At 55.8% G+C, this 14537-nt stretch overlaps 6 protein-coding genes across 6 annotated transcripts; 4 read left to right on the plus strand and 2 right to left on the minus strand.

The window, feature by feature from the left end:
• Positions 1 to 4643: 4643 nt before the first annotated feature.
• BAUCODRAFT_34350 (uncharacterized protein) lies at positions 4644 to 5245 on the plus strand. The gene has a single exon (XM_007678579.1). It carries the CDS (start codon positions 4867 to 4869, stop codon positions 5053 to 5055), a length of 189 nt encoding a protein of 62 aa, XP_007676769.1. The 5' UTR covers positions 4644 to 4866; the 3' UTR covers positions 5056 to 5245.
• Positions 5246 to 5499: 254 nt separating this feature from the next.
• BAUCODRAFT_70827 (uncharacterized protein) lies at positions 5500 to 6549 on the minus strand (the record flags this gene model as incomplete). Its single annotated transcript, XM_007678738.1, has 2 exons — positions 5500 to 5850; positions 5953 to 6549. 2 exons carry the CDS (start codon positions 6547 to 6549, stop codon positions 5500 to 5502), a joined length of 948 nt encoding a protein of 315 aa, XP_007676928.1.
• Positions 6550 to 7903: 1354 nt separating this feature from the next.
• BAUCODRAFT_157025 (uncharacterized protein) lies at positions 7904 to 9150 on the plus strand. Its single transcript, XM_007678869.1, has 4 exons — positions 7904 to 8547; positions 8602 to 8732; positions 8791 to 9020; positions 9093 to 9150. The coding sequence occupies exons 1-4, from the start codon at positions 8021 to 8023 to the stop codon at positions 9126 to 9128; spliced, it is 924 nt and encodes a 307-aa protein (XP_007677059.1). The 5' UTR covers positions 7904 to 8020; the 3' UTR covers positions 9129 to 9150.
• Positions 9151 to 9152: 2 nt separating this feature from the next.
• On the minus strand, positions 9153 to 11289 carry BAUCODRAFT_576806 (uncharacterized protein; the record flags this gene model as incomplete). Its single annotated transcript, XM_007678870.1, has 5 exons — positions 9153 to 10405; positions 10461 to 10643; positions 10698 to 10791; positions 10842 to 10902; positions 10962 to 11289. The coding sequence occupies 5 exons, from the start codon at positions 11287 to 11289 to the stop codon at positions 9536 to 9538; spliced, it is 1536 nt and encodes a 511-aa protein (XP_007677060.1). The 3' UTR covers positions 9153 to 9535.
• An 883-nt stretch (positions 11290 to 12172) lies between these two features.
• Positions 12173 to 13152, plus strand: BAUCODRAFT_495350 (uncharacterized protein). Its single transcript, XM_007678871.1, has one exon. It carries the CDS (start codon positions 12458 to 12460, stop codon positions 12728 to 12730), a length of 273 nt encoding a protein of 90 aa, XP_007677061.1. The 5' UTR covers positions 12173 to 12457; the 3' UTR covers positions 12731 to 13152.
• A 1-nt stretch (position 13153) lies between these two features.
• BAUCODRAFT_495351 (uncharacterized protein) lies at positions 13154 to 13609 on the plus strand. The gene has a single exon (XM_007678872.1). The coding sequence runs from the start codon at positions 13249 to 13251 to the stop codon at positions 13561 to 13563; it is 315 nt and encodes a 104-aa protein (XP_007677062.1). The 5' UTR covers positions 13154 to 13248; the 3' UTR covers positions 13564 to 13609.
• The last annotated feature ends 928 nt before the right edge of the window (positions 13610 to 14537 follow it).

Consider the following 14537-nt stretch of genomic DNA (forward strand, 5'->3'; position numbering starts at 1 on the left):
ATCATCACCTCCATACCACAGCTCAAGTTCTCGGCCCAGTTCAGATAAACATCGACGTACTCCCACACCGCCATCGAGGTTCATCTTGTGGAGAACTCAGATTGAACAACTTTCATTCGTCATAATCTGTACATTACGCTAATGTCAAGATTCGTACACTCATATGTTCTATGCTACAACACGCCTATACCGACCCCAACCCCCACGCCCAACGCAGCCATCCACAACCCCATCGCTTTTTCGGTAACCGCAGCAGCTGCGGCGGCACTCGAAGTCCGCGGGGCCGACGTGGAGGACGCCGCGGCTGCAAGCGAGACACTTGCGCCGCTCGTCCTCGAAGCACTCCCACCCACAAGTGTAGAGAGCACGCTCGACCCGGACACGATCTCCACCGCACTGCCGGATGGGGAGAGGGAGATCGTTTGTCCGTTGACTGTGATGGCAGATCCGGGTTTGAGTGTCTGCGAGCCGACGACGACGGCCGATGCGGTGAAACTGTACCCCACCGTCTGCGTGCCGAGGGTGAGGATGCCGGTGGTGGGTACATCGTTTGTGCGGGTGGGACTCGGACTCGGACTCGCGGCGAGGAGTGTGCTGATGATGCTTGAGCCGGAGACGATCTCGATTGCGCTGCCGGAGGGGGAGAGTGAGACGGTTTGACCGTCAACGACGATGGTGGATCCTGCTGCCAGGGTCTGAGAGCCGATGACCACGCTGGAGCCGGAGAAGGTGTATCCCACCGTTTGCGTGCCGATTGTTATGACCCCGGTACTGGGCACCGTAGCGGCGGCCGAAGCCCGAGCAGCGGTGACGGTTGCAGCAGGCGAGCTGTTCACTTCCACAACGCCATTGGAAGCCAGTGATACTTGCTGTCCGCCAATCGTGATGGCCGGACTTCCAGCGGATACAGTTTGAGATCCGACCACGACTCCGCCCTGGCTGAGGGCAGTGTACGTATACGCCTGGCTACCGATCGATACAATCCCCGTGACCGGGCTGGCGGCCGTGCCACCCGCGGTTGCCACGGGAGAGCTGTTCACCACAATGACGCCGTTCGACTGCACGGAAACCTGCTGTCCTGCGATTGTCGCGGCAGATTGACCGGCAGACAGCGTTTGTGAGCCTACCACCACGGCGCCTTGGCCGTTCTGGGAGTATGTCACGACCTGCGAGCCAATGGTGATCTGACCCGTGGCCGGATGGGTTGTGCTGGCAGCCGCAGCGATATTCGACGTCTGTCCGTTCACCACGATCGCAGTGGCGGAGGGAGCAAGTGAGTAAGTGGTACCGCTTAGGACGACTGCCGATCCGCCTGCTGCCAAAGTCTGCAAGCCAACGACGTATTCTGAGGCCGAGTTGGCCGTCACGGTAGCGCCAGCTATCGTAATAGCCAAAGTTGTGCGAGACTGCTGCGCAATAATAATAGGGCTAGTTTGTCCGTTCACGACAAGAGCCGTCCCCGCTGCAGCCAATGAATAAGTGGTACCGCTTACGGCGACTGCTGAGCCTCCCGGGGCAAGAGTTTGCGATCCGACAACGTACTGGGAGGCTGCGTTCGCGGTGACAGAAGACCCGGCCACCGTGATAGCAGCAGGCGCAGGCGCAACCGGTTGCTGGGATGCTGCAACAGGCGTTGTCTGGCCGTTAATGACTAGGGCGGTCCCGGAGGGCGCCAGCGAATAGGTTGTCCCGCTGGCTACGATTGCCGAGGAACCAGCTGCGAGAGTCTGGGTCCCGACAACATATTGCGAAGCGGAGTTTGCAGTGATCGTGGAGCCCGCAACAGTGATTGCTGCTAGCGTCGGAGATTGTTGTACGGCTGGAGACTGCTCTGCCGCCGTGATAGCGCTCGTCTGCCCATTGACAACAACAGCGATTCCTGATGCGACCAAAGAATACGTTGTCCCGGATACGACGACCGCCGTACTTCCGGCTGCAAGAGTCTGCGGCCCAACAACATATTGTGAAGCTGAATTCGGCGTAACTGTACTCCCAGCGATCGTAATGGCTGCCGGAACGGTAGCCTGTTGCAACGCCGGAGACAGTTGAGCCGACGCACTGGGTTGAGATACGGCCGCGGCAACTGGCGAAGGTTGAGCGGGCGTTTCAGTTTGAGCTTGGGTCAGACCGAGGCCGCTTGCAATAGCACCGGCCACGTTGCCAGTATAGGTTGCCGAAGACGAGAGCGCGGACGCTAACACACCCACAGCGCCACCGGTCTCGACCGCCTGCGCAGAGCCGATGTTTGGAGATGCAGGGCCGGCAGGTGTAGCACCTTCGTTTACGGTTGAAGCGGAGGCAACTTGACCGATTGCGGAGATCAGGTTACTTAGACCCACGGTGGTCGACGTGCTGGGAGCCAGTGTAGGGACTGATAGCGAGTTCTCCGAAGACTCCTCGACCGGAAATGGTGCGCTGACAGCTGTACTGCTAGGGATATTATCTGCTAATGCGGTTACAGACGTGGTTGGGTTAACGAGGCTGGCTTGTGGTGTGCTTCCGCTGCTCGGGAAGGAACCATCGACTGCTAAGCTGGTCTGTGTTTGCGCGGTGGCCGGTGATAAATTGGATGGTTGGGAGGGGCTTGTGATTGCCGTACTGGACGAGGACGGTACCTGTAGGGTCGAGGCTGACGTCTCTACCGTCGGATCCGCAAGCGGCGTCTCTGCTGTGCTTGCAGAAACCGTAGTACCGGTTGAGCTAGGCGTGTCGGTTGGGCTTGCAGTAGTGGAAGCCGGCGTTCCTGCTAGCGTGATAACAGTCGAGGAAGTTGAAGTCAGTAGCTGAACAGGGACATGCGCGGTAGGTTCTGGTAAGGATGGTCAGCAAGCTCTCAAACCTAGAGGGGCTTGCTCTCACGACGGTACGCACCTCCTAGACCACCTGCTGGGCTGCAATAGCCTATAGACGCAAATTGTGAGACCAAGTAAGGATCATCGGCAAAAGCAGACCCTGGCCAGACCGGGAAGTCGTCAAACCGAATCTGGCCAACCCCGTCCCATGCTACGCCTTCCATGTATTGGGTGACATTGCCGACGAAAGGCACCGCGTAATCTAACTGAATACCCTGGGCCTCGCCGGTGCCAGGACTCCCGAAGCCGAATGACATTAGTGCGGTGGAGGTGGCTGTTACCAGGTCGGTGGAGCTGTAGTACGTTCCATTATAGACGGTCGACCACAGCAGTGTTCCTTGAGGAATTTTCTGATAACAGCTTCCGGCGGAAGACCAGCCCACCTCCAGTGTCGCGAACTCGTATGTCAGCCAAGCAGTAGGTGACATGATTGTCAGGCCCGGCTGGTTAGGGAACGTCACCTCGGTGTAGTCACTGACCGAAGTTTGACCATACAAGTTGGCTTCCTCTGGTAACAGAGTAGGCGGTACCCCCGGCACAACCGTCGTGTAAGTCCCGTCGCCATATTGCACCGGGTAAGAACCGAAGTATTGCGTGGCATTGGGGACAAACTCTGTGCTAACATTCGCGAGTGTGCGGCTGCCGTTTATTTCCAAGAATGTGCTATGGACCGTTGCAGCAAGAACTGTCACAGGACTCGTGTACCAAGTGTTGACACCAACACCTACTGGGTAAAGCCAGCAACAAAGGCCGGTTGCTCCAGGAAAGTCAGAGAGCGCGGTGTAGGTGACTGGAGGGGGCGTATAAATATAGGTGCTGCTGCTGTTGAACGTGGTCGTTGCGGAGACAACACTGGTGGTCGGACTTGGCGCTGCGGTTGATGATAAGGTGCTGCTCGTGCGCGATGATGAGGTCGAAGGGATCGAAGAGCTACTCGAGCTTCGTGACGCGATGGACGAAATGCTGCTGACGACAACATTGCTGCTGGTACTGCTAGTCTTGCTGCTGCTGATGATACTGCTACTGCTACTGCTAGTAAAGCTGCTGCTGATCGTGCTAGAGGTGCTGATTACGCTGGTAGTAATCGTGGTGGTGGCACTGCTGCTGTTGCTGTACAGTTGCGCTGCGGCTAGTACTCCCAATACTGGCACTAAAGTTGCCGCCAACCGCATGATGTTCCCACGCCTGGAGTCCGAATGATCTATGCGATGGCAAAAATCGTGGGCAGAAGCGATAGTAAGGACGCGAAATCAGGTCTCAATTCCATACATTTCGTAAGTAAGCTCATCAAATATCATAGAAAATCGTGTGTAAAGGCCAACAGAGCGCACCAATGCACTGCGGAATCCTTCGAGCTCACCATCGCCAGGGGCGTTCCAGCCCGAACTGCAGGGCAGATGCAGCCGGGTACTGGGCCACAATCGTCGCCACGCCACGCTCATTAATGCTGGGCTGGTTGTCCGAAGAGGATGCAGCAGCTGGTGAGTCTCCCATCGGTCGATCCCATGTCATCAGGCTTCGAGGCCCGGTCGTTGGAGCATGCCGAATGCTGCTTCTAATGTCCAGCAGAATCTCGCTCGGCTCCTCTTGTCGCCTGCGGCTGAGGACAGACTGCGGTGGCAGCACTAGCCTTCACGGGGAGAACGCTCACGCAAGCTTAGCTCACAGGCTTAGCCGTGCTTATTAGGTAAACAGCCGTTCGCCACGATGAGCTGCTTTCGTCTTAGCTCAATAATAGGTTATACAGAAATGGGATTGCATCAGTCCTCCACTTTCTTATCGCTACATCTTGCGGGAGTGGACCGGCTGCGCTTGCTTGGTGGTGAATGTGCAGTCGAAAGACGCTTAGGGGCGTACGGTTGCAAATCTACGCACGCAAGAGTACAAGCTGAAGGGGGTACGCCAATGAACACAGAGTGTTGGTGGCTTCCGTTATTGCTGGTTAGGCGCACCGGGTGTCCCGCCGCAGATACGACAGAAACCTGTTGTATGATGCTATCGGCCAGGAGGCGTGATGCCCGAGGGATGTACCCTCGCGAATAACGAGATATCACATACCTTATCTCCCAGAATGCGCAGTCATGTCGACTACATCGCCTTCGCCAACTCCTACCGCTTCGTAAATATTGTTTTGGAAGCTCTGCGCATTTGTCTATCGCAATACCATGGCGGACGGGGGATGGATCCGGGTTTACAGCACTAGAAGGGTCTTCAATTTACAACACTAGAAGGTGTTCAATTTACAACACTAGAAGGGTGTTCAATTTACAACACTAGAAGGGTCTTCAGTAAGCTCTTGCAGCAGAGTCGTACACGCACCGAACCAGTGATCATTGACACGAACGGGAAGAATGGTCGGTGAGAGTGTACAGTACGACGATCAGCAAGATCCCTTACCACGCTTCCATACAGCCGTTGTGGTGTGAGAGCCGTCGGTACATTCCGCCTGAAATGCCGTCTTCAATACTTACTAGCAGATGGAGTGATAGACTGGCTGAATGACAGTCCGTCCTGTCCAGAATACCGTCTTGAACCGAAGGGCCCCACCGTCCTCTTCAGTGCCACCAGAACCTTCATGGATCGTTCAATGAAAAGCTTCGAGGAAAAGTGACGATGATCTTGTGGCGACTTTTCGAATCACGCATTTTTACATCTCGAGTAGCTCCTCAGCATAGTCGTCCAGATACACCACCCTAAAGTGCTGACCCCACGCTTCAAGCCAGTCCCGCCTCTTGTACGCATTGCTGATGTTATGGCTCCAACTCACGAGCTCCACCTTCCATCCCTTCTTCAATGCGCGTTCCACCATGACCATGAAACCGGGGCTGTATTCAGCCTGCGCCGCGTCGCCAGTAGCGAGAACAATCGTCGAAGGCTTCTCGGCATCAATGACAGACTCCAGAATCTTGAGATGCAATATCTCGTCCACACCCTGCTCGATCATGCGTGCTGGAGCGTACTGCGGCGTGCTGCCCGTTTCCGAGCCACTACCGCCGCTCTCGCCGCCATTTCTCGTTTGTGCCGAGCCGTTACCATTCGCGATCCCAATCGCAGGGCCGTTATGATTCGCTGACAGCGCTTTCGCGTTGTCTGCGCGGACATAAGGGCGGCCAAAGCGGTCGTGTTCCTTGAAGAAGAGCTGGCGTTCGGTAAGTTCGCGAGCTTTATAGACTTTCTCCAGGATGCTACATTCATAGCCCACAGCTTTCGCCTTGTCGAAGGCTGGCAGATGTGGGGTCGAGCCCGCCAAGACTCTTTTAGCGACAGGTCGTCTTCGTTCCATGAGCAGAGCCAATGCGTCAAAAGAAAGGTCCACTTGAGGCACCTGCGCATAAGAAGGAATGCCCCGAGCGCGCTTCAACTGGTCCGTAAAGCCGATGAATATGTTGCTTGCGTCGACAAAAACATGGATACCGTTAGGGTCGTTATTGTGAGTCGTGAGGTTCATGGGAGCAATGAGATGCCCACGGTCTTCCCAGAAGTCGCCGATAAGCTTCATCAACAGGGCCCAGTTGCGATCCTCTCCAGTGCGGACAACTTTGGGCTCGATGACGTGTTTAGATTTTGCAATCACAGGAGGAATGTTCTGGTTGATGGTCGCGTTTGGCTTGATGGCGTGAGCCGTACTGGGCTTGGTGATAAGAGATGCTGCCGTCGGTTGATTTGGCGGCTGAACAGTGGAAGGAACAAAGTGCATAGCATTGGCTTTCGAAGATGTGACGGGCCATTGGGATGGTGGTTGAGCTTGAAGAGCATCGTACGCGGAAACGGTTCGTTGTGTTGATGGGAACGACAGGGGCTGAGAATGTCTGTGTGGCGCCGGTGACGGACGGGGTGCGCGTGTGGGCATGACCGATTGAGGCGTCGCTGGCTGCACATTGGCGGAAAGCTGTACTTTTGGTGGACTGGTTTTGTGCTGGGTTTTGGTAGGCGTAGCTTGCTTTAGCTCTGCGAGCTTCTCTGCGACTTTAGTAGCAGCAAGTTCGATAGAGGGCTGTAGATTCTCTGTCACGCTTGTAATGGCTCTACCTCCGGCATCACGCTCGCGCAAATTGTAGCGCTTGGTAGGCTCGGCCGCAAGAGTGTGCACGCTTGCTTTTCGCGCCGGCGTTTTGCGGCTCATGTTATCCGCTTCGGATTCGGAGACGGTGGCATTCTTAAGCGCTTCTGTAGCCTCTTTTGCTCGCCGCTCTTTCCGTCTCTGCTTCTTGCGCTGCTGCTTCGTCAAGGTCGGCGTCTCCGGGGAAGCAGAACGATCCGTAAGTGTATCCGTTGCCGGTTCTTCCGCACTCGTTTCATCATGCCAGGTCACGCTTTTGCCGCTCTTAGCCGCAGCGGTAGAATGGGCGTATGTGGCGCCATCGGAGGTGTAGTCAAGCTTGCTCGGGAAAGTATGTAGTCGGGCAGGCTCGCTCTTCGGTGGCTGCACTGTCGGTGTCGGTGAATCCAACGGAGAGCCTAGGAACTGCCATACTTTCGCAAAATCACCCAGCTTGCTCGTTTTGGGCGTTGCGAAATCTCTGGCAGCTACAGTACCGCCATGCTGGGCACCACCAGTCCCGGTTCGCAGCCTGTCCGGCTCGCCATTCTTTCCCGTACTGTAGTCGCTTGACGGTACGTTTTTCGATGACAGAGAGTTAACGAGGTCAAGCACGTTGGTGAAGTCCCACGGCCTCGTCTCAGTGCTTGTCGTCATGTATCACAAGTAGTGTCGGCGCCTATAAGCGCATGGACGGTGGTGAACGCTCCTAAGGAAGCCTACACGAGAGTACTGACGATGTGTCAGCAGGACAAAGGAGTGCCATTGCTGCGAACTACCTTACTGGGCGAGTACCACGAGCGTGTCTTCGGCCGCCTCCCCATGGCAACACTGAGATAGATGTACGAACGTCAACGACCACTTATTCTACGAAGTTGTCTCATCCATTACAAGCATTGATGACGCTTCCTAGCCACAGTGAGGGTCCTGACGCTTGGACCGATGTGGCGGTAACGTGCCTTCTTAAGTTGGACCCACTGCAAGACTGCTTCCATGAGCATGAATACGGTCAATATGGTTTGACGGCCACATCAGGTTTACCAGGTGCTTTATGGCTCTCGAGTGACTCTTTTGGCGCGACCTGCTCTGCTCAGAGGGCGATGCGGCGGTTCGCAGTTTGTTCCGAATAATGGCCGCTGACTTCTGGGCGGGTTACTCTGCAGGCGTTGTAGGTATAGTTGTTGGTAATCCGTTAGACATTCTAAAGACAAGATTGCAAGCCGGCACATGGAGAACAGAACCGTCATCGAGTACATTGCCAGATGTCTCAGCCAACACCAGGAACAATGCCACATCACAGCGGTGGACTTCTCTTCTGCGAGGAGCCGCAGCCCCGATCCTAGGCTATGGCCTGCTGAACGCTCTACTATTCGTATCGTACAATCGAAGCTTAGCCTTGCTGAACACTGGCTCGATGAGTGACTGGCCGGAGAACCCATCTGCGTGGAGCATCTGGACTGCCGGAGCTCTTGGTGGCCTTGCAACCTTCATCGTCAGCGCGCCAACAGAGCTCGTCAAGTGTCGTGCTCAAGTTAGCAATCCTCCTCAATCCTCGTTAGACATTGCGAGGCAGATGTGGAAGCAGGCTGGACTCCGTGGCCTGTACCTCGGTGGTGGCATTACGAGCGTACGAGATGCTGTAGGCTACGGCTTTTAGTGCGTCCACCCAGCGGCAAATGGTGAGCATTGTGGTTGCTAAGCGTACTGTAGCTTCTGGAGCTACGAGATGACCAAGCGTGCTATGACTGCCGAAAGTGATAGCCACAACCAGCAAGCCCTGAAAGTGCTCCTCTGTGGAGGATTGGCTGGCATTGTGACCTGGTCATCCATCTTCCCGTTGGGTATATAGCTCTCCCTACCAGGTAATCGTGTGCAGGCTCTTGCTAACGCTCTATCAAGACGTAATCAAGACTCGCTACCAGACGTGGGACCTCGTACCAACCCATTCGTCAATGGTTGCTTCTCCTGCAGCTCAGCCGCTTCTGAGACAGACATTACCGTTTACTGCAAGACCAAGCACATTACACATCGCAAAGGAAGCCTATGCCGCTGAAGGCATCAGCGTCTTCTCTAGAGGCCTTGGCGTGTGCTCTGCGAGGGCGTTTGTCGTCAATGCCGTGCAATGGGCCGTAAGCATTCGTTCCCATCCCCAACCCTGCTTCTACCAAGTCTCACAAGTAGACTGACCAGCTACAAAACAGGTATACGAATACGTGATGAAACAGTTGACCCATTGATCAGCACGCTACCTATTCCGCTACCTCAAGTTAGGCCTGCATATCGGCTAGCAGTGGCAAAGATATAGCTCGCCGGCTCTGTCCATTATTCAACCCCTTGAACTCCATGAGCATGTGCATGCCATTGTTCAACCAGCGAGCCTCAGATTGGGGACGCATTATGGTCAGTAGGTGGTGGCGTGATGGTGGTACAGCCGCGAGTCGCTTATCGCACGTTGGGGCCATAAGCACGCCTCCAAGTAGTCCGTTGTATGTAATCGAGCATACCAGTATTTTACAAGCTCTGCCAGCAAGTGCCAGCAAGAAGCTGTTGACAACAATCGCAACGTTGCCGTCGGCAATCGCGTGGTTTGTCGCAGTTGATAAGTTTAGGTCGGTTGGCTTAGTATGCGTGGCTAGAGGATGCTTTACATCATCTCCGCCTGCATGCGACCAGCGTCCGCACCCTCCATCATGCTGTCATCGCCCTGGTTGGTGTAACGCACATAGCTGATGCCGAGTGGACGGCCTCCGTACATGTAGCCGGTGAACTTGGCAATGGCGCTCGCGGCGTCCTCTTGGTTGGCGAACTGCACAACGCCGGTGCCGGCGGAGCGAAGATTCGTCTCCATTTTGATCTCCGCGCGCTTAACCTCGGCGATCGTCGTGAAGAGATCGATCAAATCCTGGTCGCTGGTGCTCCACGGAAGGTTGCGAACATAGATGGTGTCGCTCTCCGGGCCGCCCGAGGTGGAGAAGTCGACGAAGGGGTTTGGCGGTGGAGCCTCGCCACCAGCAGCAGCACCAGCGCCGCCAGCGCCCGAAGCGCCACCAGCTCCTCCTGCGTGAGTGCCTCCTTGGAAGCCACCCCCGCCTCCGTAGCCGCCGCGAAAGCCTCCTCCTCCTCCACGACCACCATAGCCGCCTCCGAATCCACCGCGCCCTCCGTATCCGCCACCTCCATAACCACCTCCAAAGCCACCCTGACCATAGCCGCCACGGCCTCCGAAGCCGCCGCCGTAGCCTCCACGGAACCCTCCACCAAATCCACCACGACCGGGCGGACCGCTATTGGCGAAGCGATCCTCATGAACCTCGAGAATGCAGCCCTGCCAGTCGTAGCCGTTGAATTGCTGAATGGCGTTCTGCGTGTCTTGAGGGTTGTCGAATGCTACAATACCTTGGCCCTTAGATTGGCCGTTGGGCGCCATGTGGACGTCGGCGCGCATAATCTGGCCAGTGGTAACTGCCTGACGGAAGAGGTCCTTGAGGTCCTGCCAGCCAACGGAATACGGAAGCTGTGCCAATATTGGTAAGCATTAGCATGATTTGTGTAGGCGGAAGGAAACATACGCCGCGGACGAAGATCTGGTTACTGCCAGCTCCACCACCGCCACCGCCAAAGCCTCCGCCACCGTAACCGCCACGACCGCCGAACCCTCCGCCCATGCCACCACGGCCGCCACCGTATCCGCCTTGGAAGCCGCCACGCGGAGCCGGCTCACCACTAGTGAACCGAGGCTCGGTCTCGCGGTCCTGAATCATGGTCAGCAACAGACTTCGATACGATTCCGGCTGATTGGATGTTACCTCGCGAACGTACACCAAGCGCCCCATCAGGTTACGATTGCTGAGCTGATTGATGGCTGCCTGCGCTTGATCACGAGTAGCGTATTCGACGATGCTATCAGACATCAGTACTTCCTAGCTGCAATTGAATATTGGTGTGCGTACCCGCAGCCTTTGCTCATCCCATTGGGAAGGAGCAGCACATCTGCGAACAGCACCTCACCCGCTATAACGGATGTCAGTGACAGGTCGAAATGGAGGATCTGGTACTTAAGTGATGCTTACCCTCGCGCATGAAGTCTTTGAGGTGATGCCACTTGACATCGTAGGAGAGGTTGCCGACGTAGACACGACGGTCTTGCTGCGATGACTCGCGGACGTTGGCGAGCATGTTCTCCTTGTGCTGAGCACGATCCTCGAAATTACGGGACTGTGGCGCACGATCTTCGTAGTTCTTCGAGTACTCCCTCTCACGACGATCGTGGCCGTTGACGGGGCTGCGATCCCTATGATCACGTCTGTAGCGATCACGGCTATGGGAACGGCGGTCTTCGTCGTAGTCGCGATCACGCCTTGGTGAGCGTGAGCGTGAGCGGTCACGAGAGCGCTGCATCTCATTAGCATTACTCTTCGCAGGGGGTGCCGTTGGCCCAATAGGCGACGGCGGTGGTGGGGCTTCCTGGGGCTGTGGTGGCGGTGGTGGTGGCCCTCTCCTGACCCAGAGGAGGGAATCCGCCATCGGCTCCATGATAGGGTGTTGTTGGTGCAGGGGACCTAGAGCCAGAGGCCGCAAGCCTTCCAGTTTCGGCGCCAAGAGTTGGGAATGGTCCGTGCGGTGATATCCGAGCAGATTTTCAGGTGCTATAGATGCCAGGATAGTCCAGCAAACATAGTGTTGGCAAACAAGAAGAGCAGCATATTGCTTGATGATGGCGTTGGGATAATGCAGCGCAAACGGGGCGTGTCTTGCAGATGTCGTATAGCAGCATTGTAGAAGCCCATCGCCAGCCGGCGAGGCGGTATTGCAAGCGTATACGCGTACGTTGAGAAAGTGCTGGGTGCGCATGGAAGAGACAGATGTCATGCTCAAGGCTATCTTGATCAGGGTAAGACTGCGAAGTACACTGGTTGCCATGATACCGACCGATGCCGACCTTGCAACCAGCGACAGACATGACCCAGATCCGATATAGCGCCGTCGGAACCGCATGCCGCCATTGAAGAGCTCCAGAGCACTCTGCTGCGCGCCATCCGACCGGTGTTCATCCGCAGTTCTCCAGCAAATACGCAGCGCCGAACCAGCCAGCCATTCATTGCCCTCATTATCGAACAGGGTGCGGGAGTGCGGCGTGGCGAGGCGGATCTAGCATTGTTAAAGCTTCATGAAATGCTGCTAGTAGCAGCGGCTGCGGATGTGAACAGTGCCACGCAGCACGCGGTGACTGTACCGACAGTGGCGGAGCTTGTATAAGCAAGCAGCACCGGCCACATCTTGCTACATTCCATGATTGATTACGGACAGGGCTGCTGCTTGTATGGAATCCTAGGCGGCTCTCCAACCGGATTGTTGAAGCACCGGATAGCATACAAGCTCAGCGGAAACTGGTCTTCTGGACCTTGGTGGCCAGAGGATAGGCGGATTGGATTCGAATAATGCCAATCGGCCATCCATACTTAAGACTACGGACTGGAGTCGATGCCGAACCTACGACTTGGCGAGAAGTCATACGCACTGTTCGCTGACGGCAAAGGTACGGCGATGCTAGATCCAGCAAGCGGAGATGTGGCTAAATGTATGTGCCGGCCTGGGCGTGGGTGTATCTGGAGACCTGTTGGGTAGCCATGGCGAGGAGCACGAAGCGTCTTCTGGAGGAGGCCAGCAGACTTCCGCCATTGGTTCGGGCGTGAGTTACCATGAAAGGCTTCCAGAAGGCGCTTTGGGCTATAAGCCATTGTGCAGTACCCATCTCGTCACTGCCGTGCGCAAGCTAGAGCAGGACTGTGCCAGGACTGTTGTGGCTTACGTGGTCAAGTATGTCGGCTTCTCGCTTTGATGGTCTTATCTTGCTTGTCGCGCTCAGTGAGTGCTGAGGCTGTCTCCTTGAAGCTCAAGTCCTTATTTCCTTGCATTGTATGGTGAAGACGATCCGTGTGGATCCTGCTGCTGTGGTGTTTGTATCCAAAATGCTCCTTTTCTAGTAGGTTCGAGGCGGTCCATATCCGGATGTGTGTTCGAATGATAATGGAAGGAAAGAGGAGGTTAGTCTACTTACATCGTCACGATCACGAGAAGGGCGGTAGTTGTCGTCTGTGAAAGGTTGTGTCAGCTTAGCTGTTGCTCAATGAGTGATGAGCGAGTCGCGCTGTGGTTGCTTTGTCTCAAGACAGTGCAAAAGCCAAGTGTTGTCCTCGAAACTCAATAGAGGTGAGGATCGAGGGTATAAACCTTGGCAGGTGAAGTGGGAATGAAGGAAAATGCGCTTACCCATCGTGGTGATGGCTTGAGAGAAGGTGCAGGAGGGTAAGAGCGCGCGCAGCTGAGCGAGGGACCGAGCAGCCTCAGTCAGCAGGGATGCGAGCGGTGTCTGTGGCCTTACGCGTCAGTCAATCTGCCGGATCAATGCAACGCATGCAGGAGTCATGTGAGAGTGTGATGATTCCGAAGCAAGCGAGGCCGAGGCGCGCGTGCTTGTGGAGCGTGGTGCGGACGGGGGCAGATTGCGGCAATACCGCTGCCATCCCTCTCACCATGCGCCACCGAGCTCATCGACCACGAAGGTACTGCGGCGAGTGGAGCTCTGCACGGTCAACCCACGCACAAAGCTGCCGTGTGCTGCTGTGGTGGACATGCAAGCTCTGCAGCGTGGCTGCTTCTAGGGGGCGGTGATGGTGGCATGGCCGCGCCTAATAAGACGCCCTTTGGTGCTGGGGTCACGTACTCTACGTGTGTCTTTCTCTCCCCAAGTCTCCTTCTGCTCTCTGCCGGTGCAAGAGAGTCGTAGGCGTCACTGCCGAAAGCCTTTTGCGGGTCGCCTGCAGGATTGATGGCAGGCTAAGCCCGCGAAGGTTGTGGGCGCGCGGGCAGCGTCGAGAATGGCGGTATCTCGTTGTGGACCAATAGAACAACGAAGGCAGCTTGCACAGCTTGCTGAGAGTGGGTCAAGGATGCGGAATGCAGGTGATGCGGCTGCAGGATTGATACGGTCAAGGTTTGGGGATGTGGAAGAGAGGAACATCAGCGGGCGCCAAGCAACCCGAGCTTCTCCCTTCGGGCGCTTTCGCCACGCTATTGGCCACTTGAGATATTTATCGTATTTACTGACAGCGTTTACAGTTGCCTATAAGCCGGCGATCACTGTCCTCGCTTGCGCGGTTTATACGTGACAAGCTGACCAACACTTGAATACTCACTCGAAGCTAGAAACGTGGTGAAGAGAGCCAAGGAGGTCAGAGTTGCAGTCACGAACACGCAATCAATATTGCACCATTGCTCGATGCGCCGCTGGGCTGGGGACTATGTCCCTTGAAGCTATACGGGTCGCCGTTGGGTCCGACGGTCACGTATTGTGACCTAGCGTTGCGTCTTCGGTATGGTAGCCTGCGTTCTACCCCCGAACTGCGCAAAAGCATATGCCGTATTGGCGGCCTTGATCCCCAAAGGCAATTGCAGAGAGGCAATTGGAAACCGATCGGATACGGCCGGTTCGGTAGACTGCGGCCTGGGAGGGGACATAATTTTGGACTATCATACGCTGACTTGGCATATAAGACTCAAAGATGAGCTGGCGATGGCGGGGATTTGATCACAATGTCATGAAGGGCACAAATACCTCGATTTTATCCAATCTGCGCGATCAAGCA

This window comes from Baudoinia panamericana (genome assembly GCF_000338955.1).
Source record: "Baudoinia panamericana UAMH 10762 unplaced genomic scaffold BAUCOscaffold_7, whole genome shotgun sequence".
NCBI classification, from domain to species: Eukaryota; Fungi; Ascomycota; class Dothideomycetes; order Mycosphaerellales; family Teratosphaeriaceae; genus Baudoinia; species Baudoinia panamericana.

What these genes read in the sequence shown, in the direction of transcription:
- BAUCODRAFT_34350 (XM_007678579.1), top strand. Translation starts at nt 4,867, where the DNA reads ATGCCCGAGGGATGTACCCTCGCGAATAACGAGATATCACATACCTTA.
- BAUCODRAFT_157025 (XM_007678869.1), top strand. Translation starts at nt 8,021, where the DNA reads ATGGCCGCTGACTTCTGGGCGGGTTACTCTGCAGGCGTTGTAGGTATA. An exon ending in GTCATCCATCTTCCCGTTGG is followed by an intron (nt 8,733 to 8,790) that starts GTATATAGCTCT and finishes CGCTCTATCAAG; the next exon opens with ACGTAATCAAGACTCGCTAC. An exon ending in TCAATGCCGTGCAATGGGCC is followed by an intron (nt 9,021 to 9,092) that starts GTAAGCATTCGT and finishes GCTACAAAACAG; the next exon opens with GTATACGAATACGTGATGAA.
- BAUCODRAFT_495350 (XM_007678871.1), top strand. Translation starts at nt 12,458, where the DNA reads ATGTGGCTAAATGTATGTGCCGGCCTGGGCGTGGGTGTATCTGGAGAC.
- BAUCODRAFT_495351 (XM_007678872.1), top strand. Translation starts at nt 13,249, where the DNA reads ATGCGAGCGGTGTCTGTGGCCTTACGCGTCAGTCAATCTGCCGGATCA.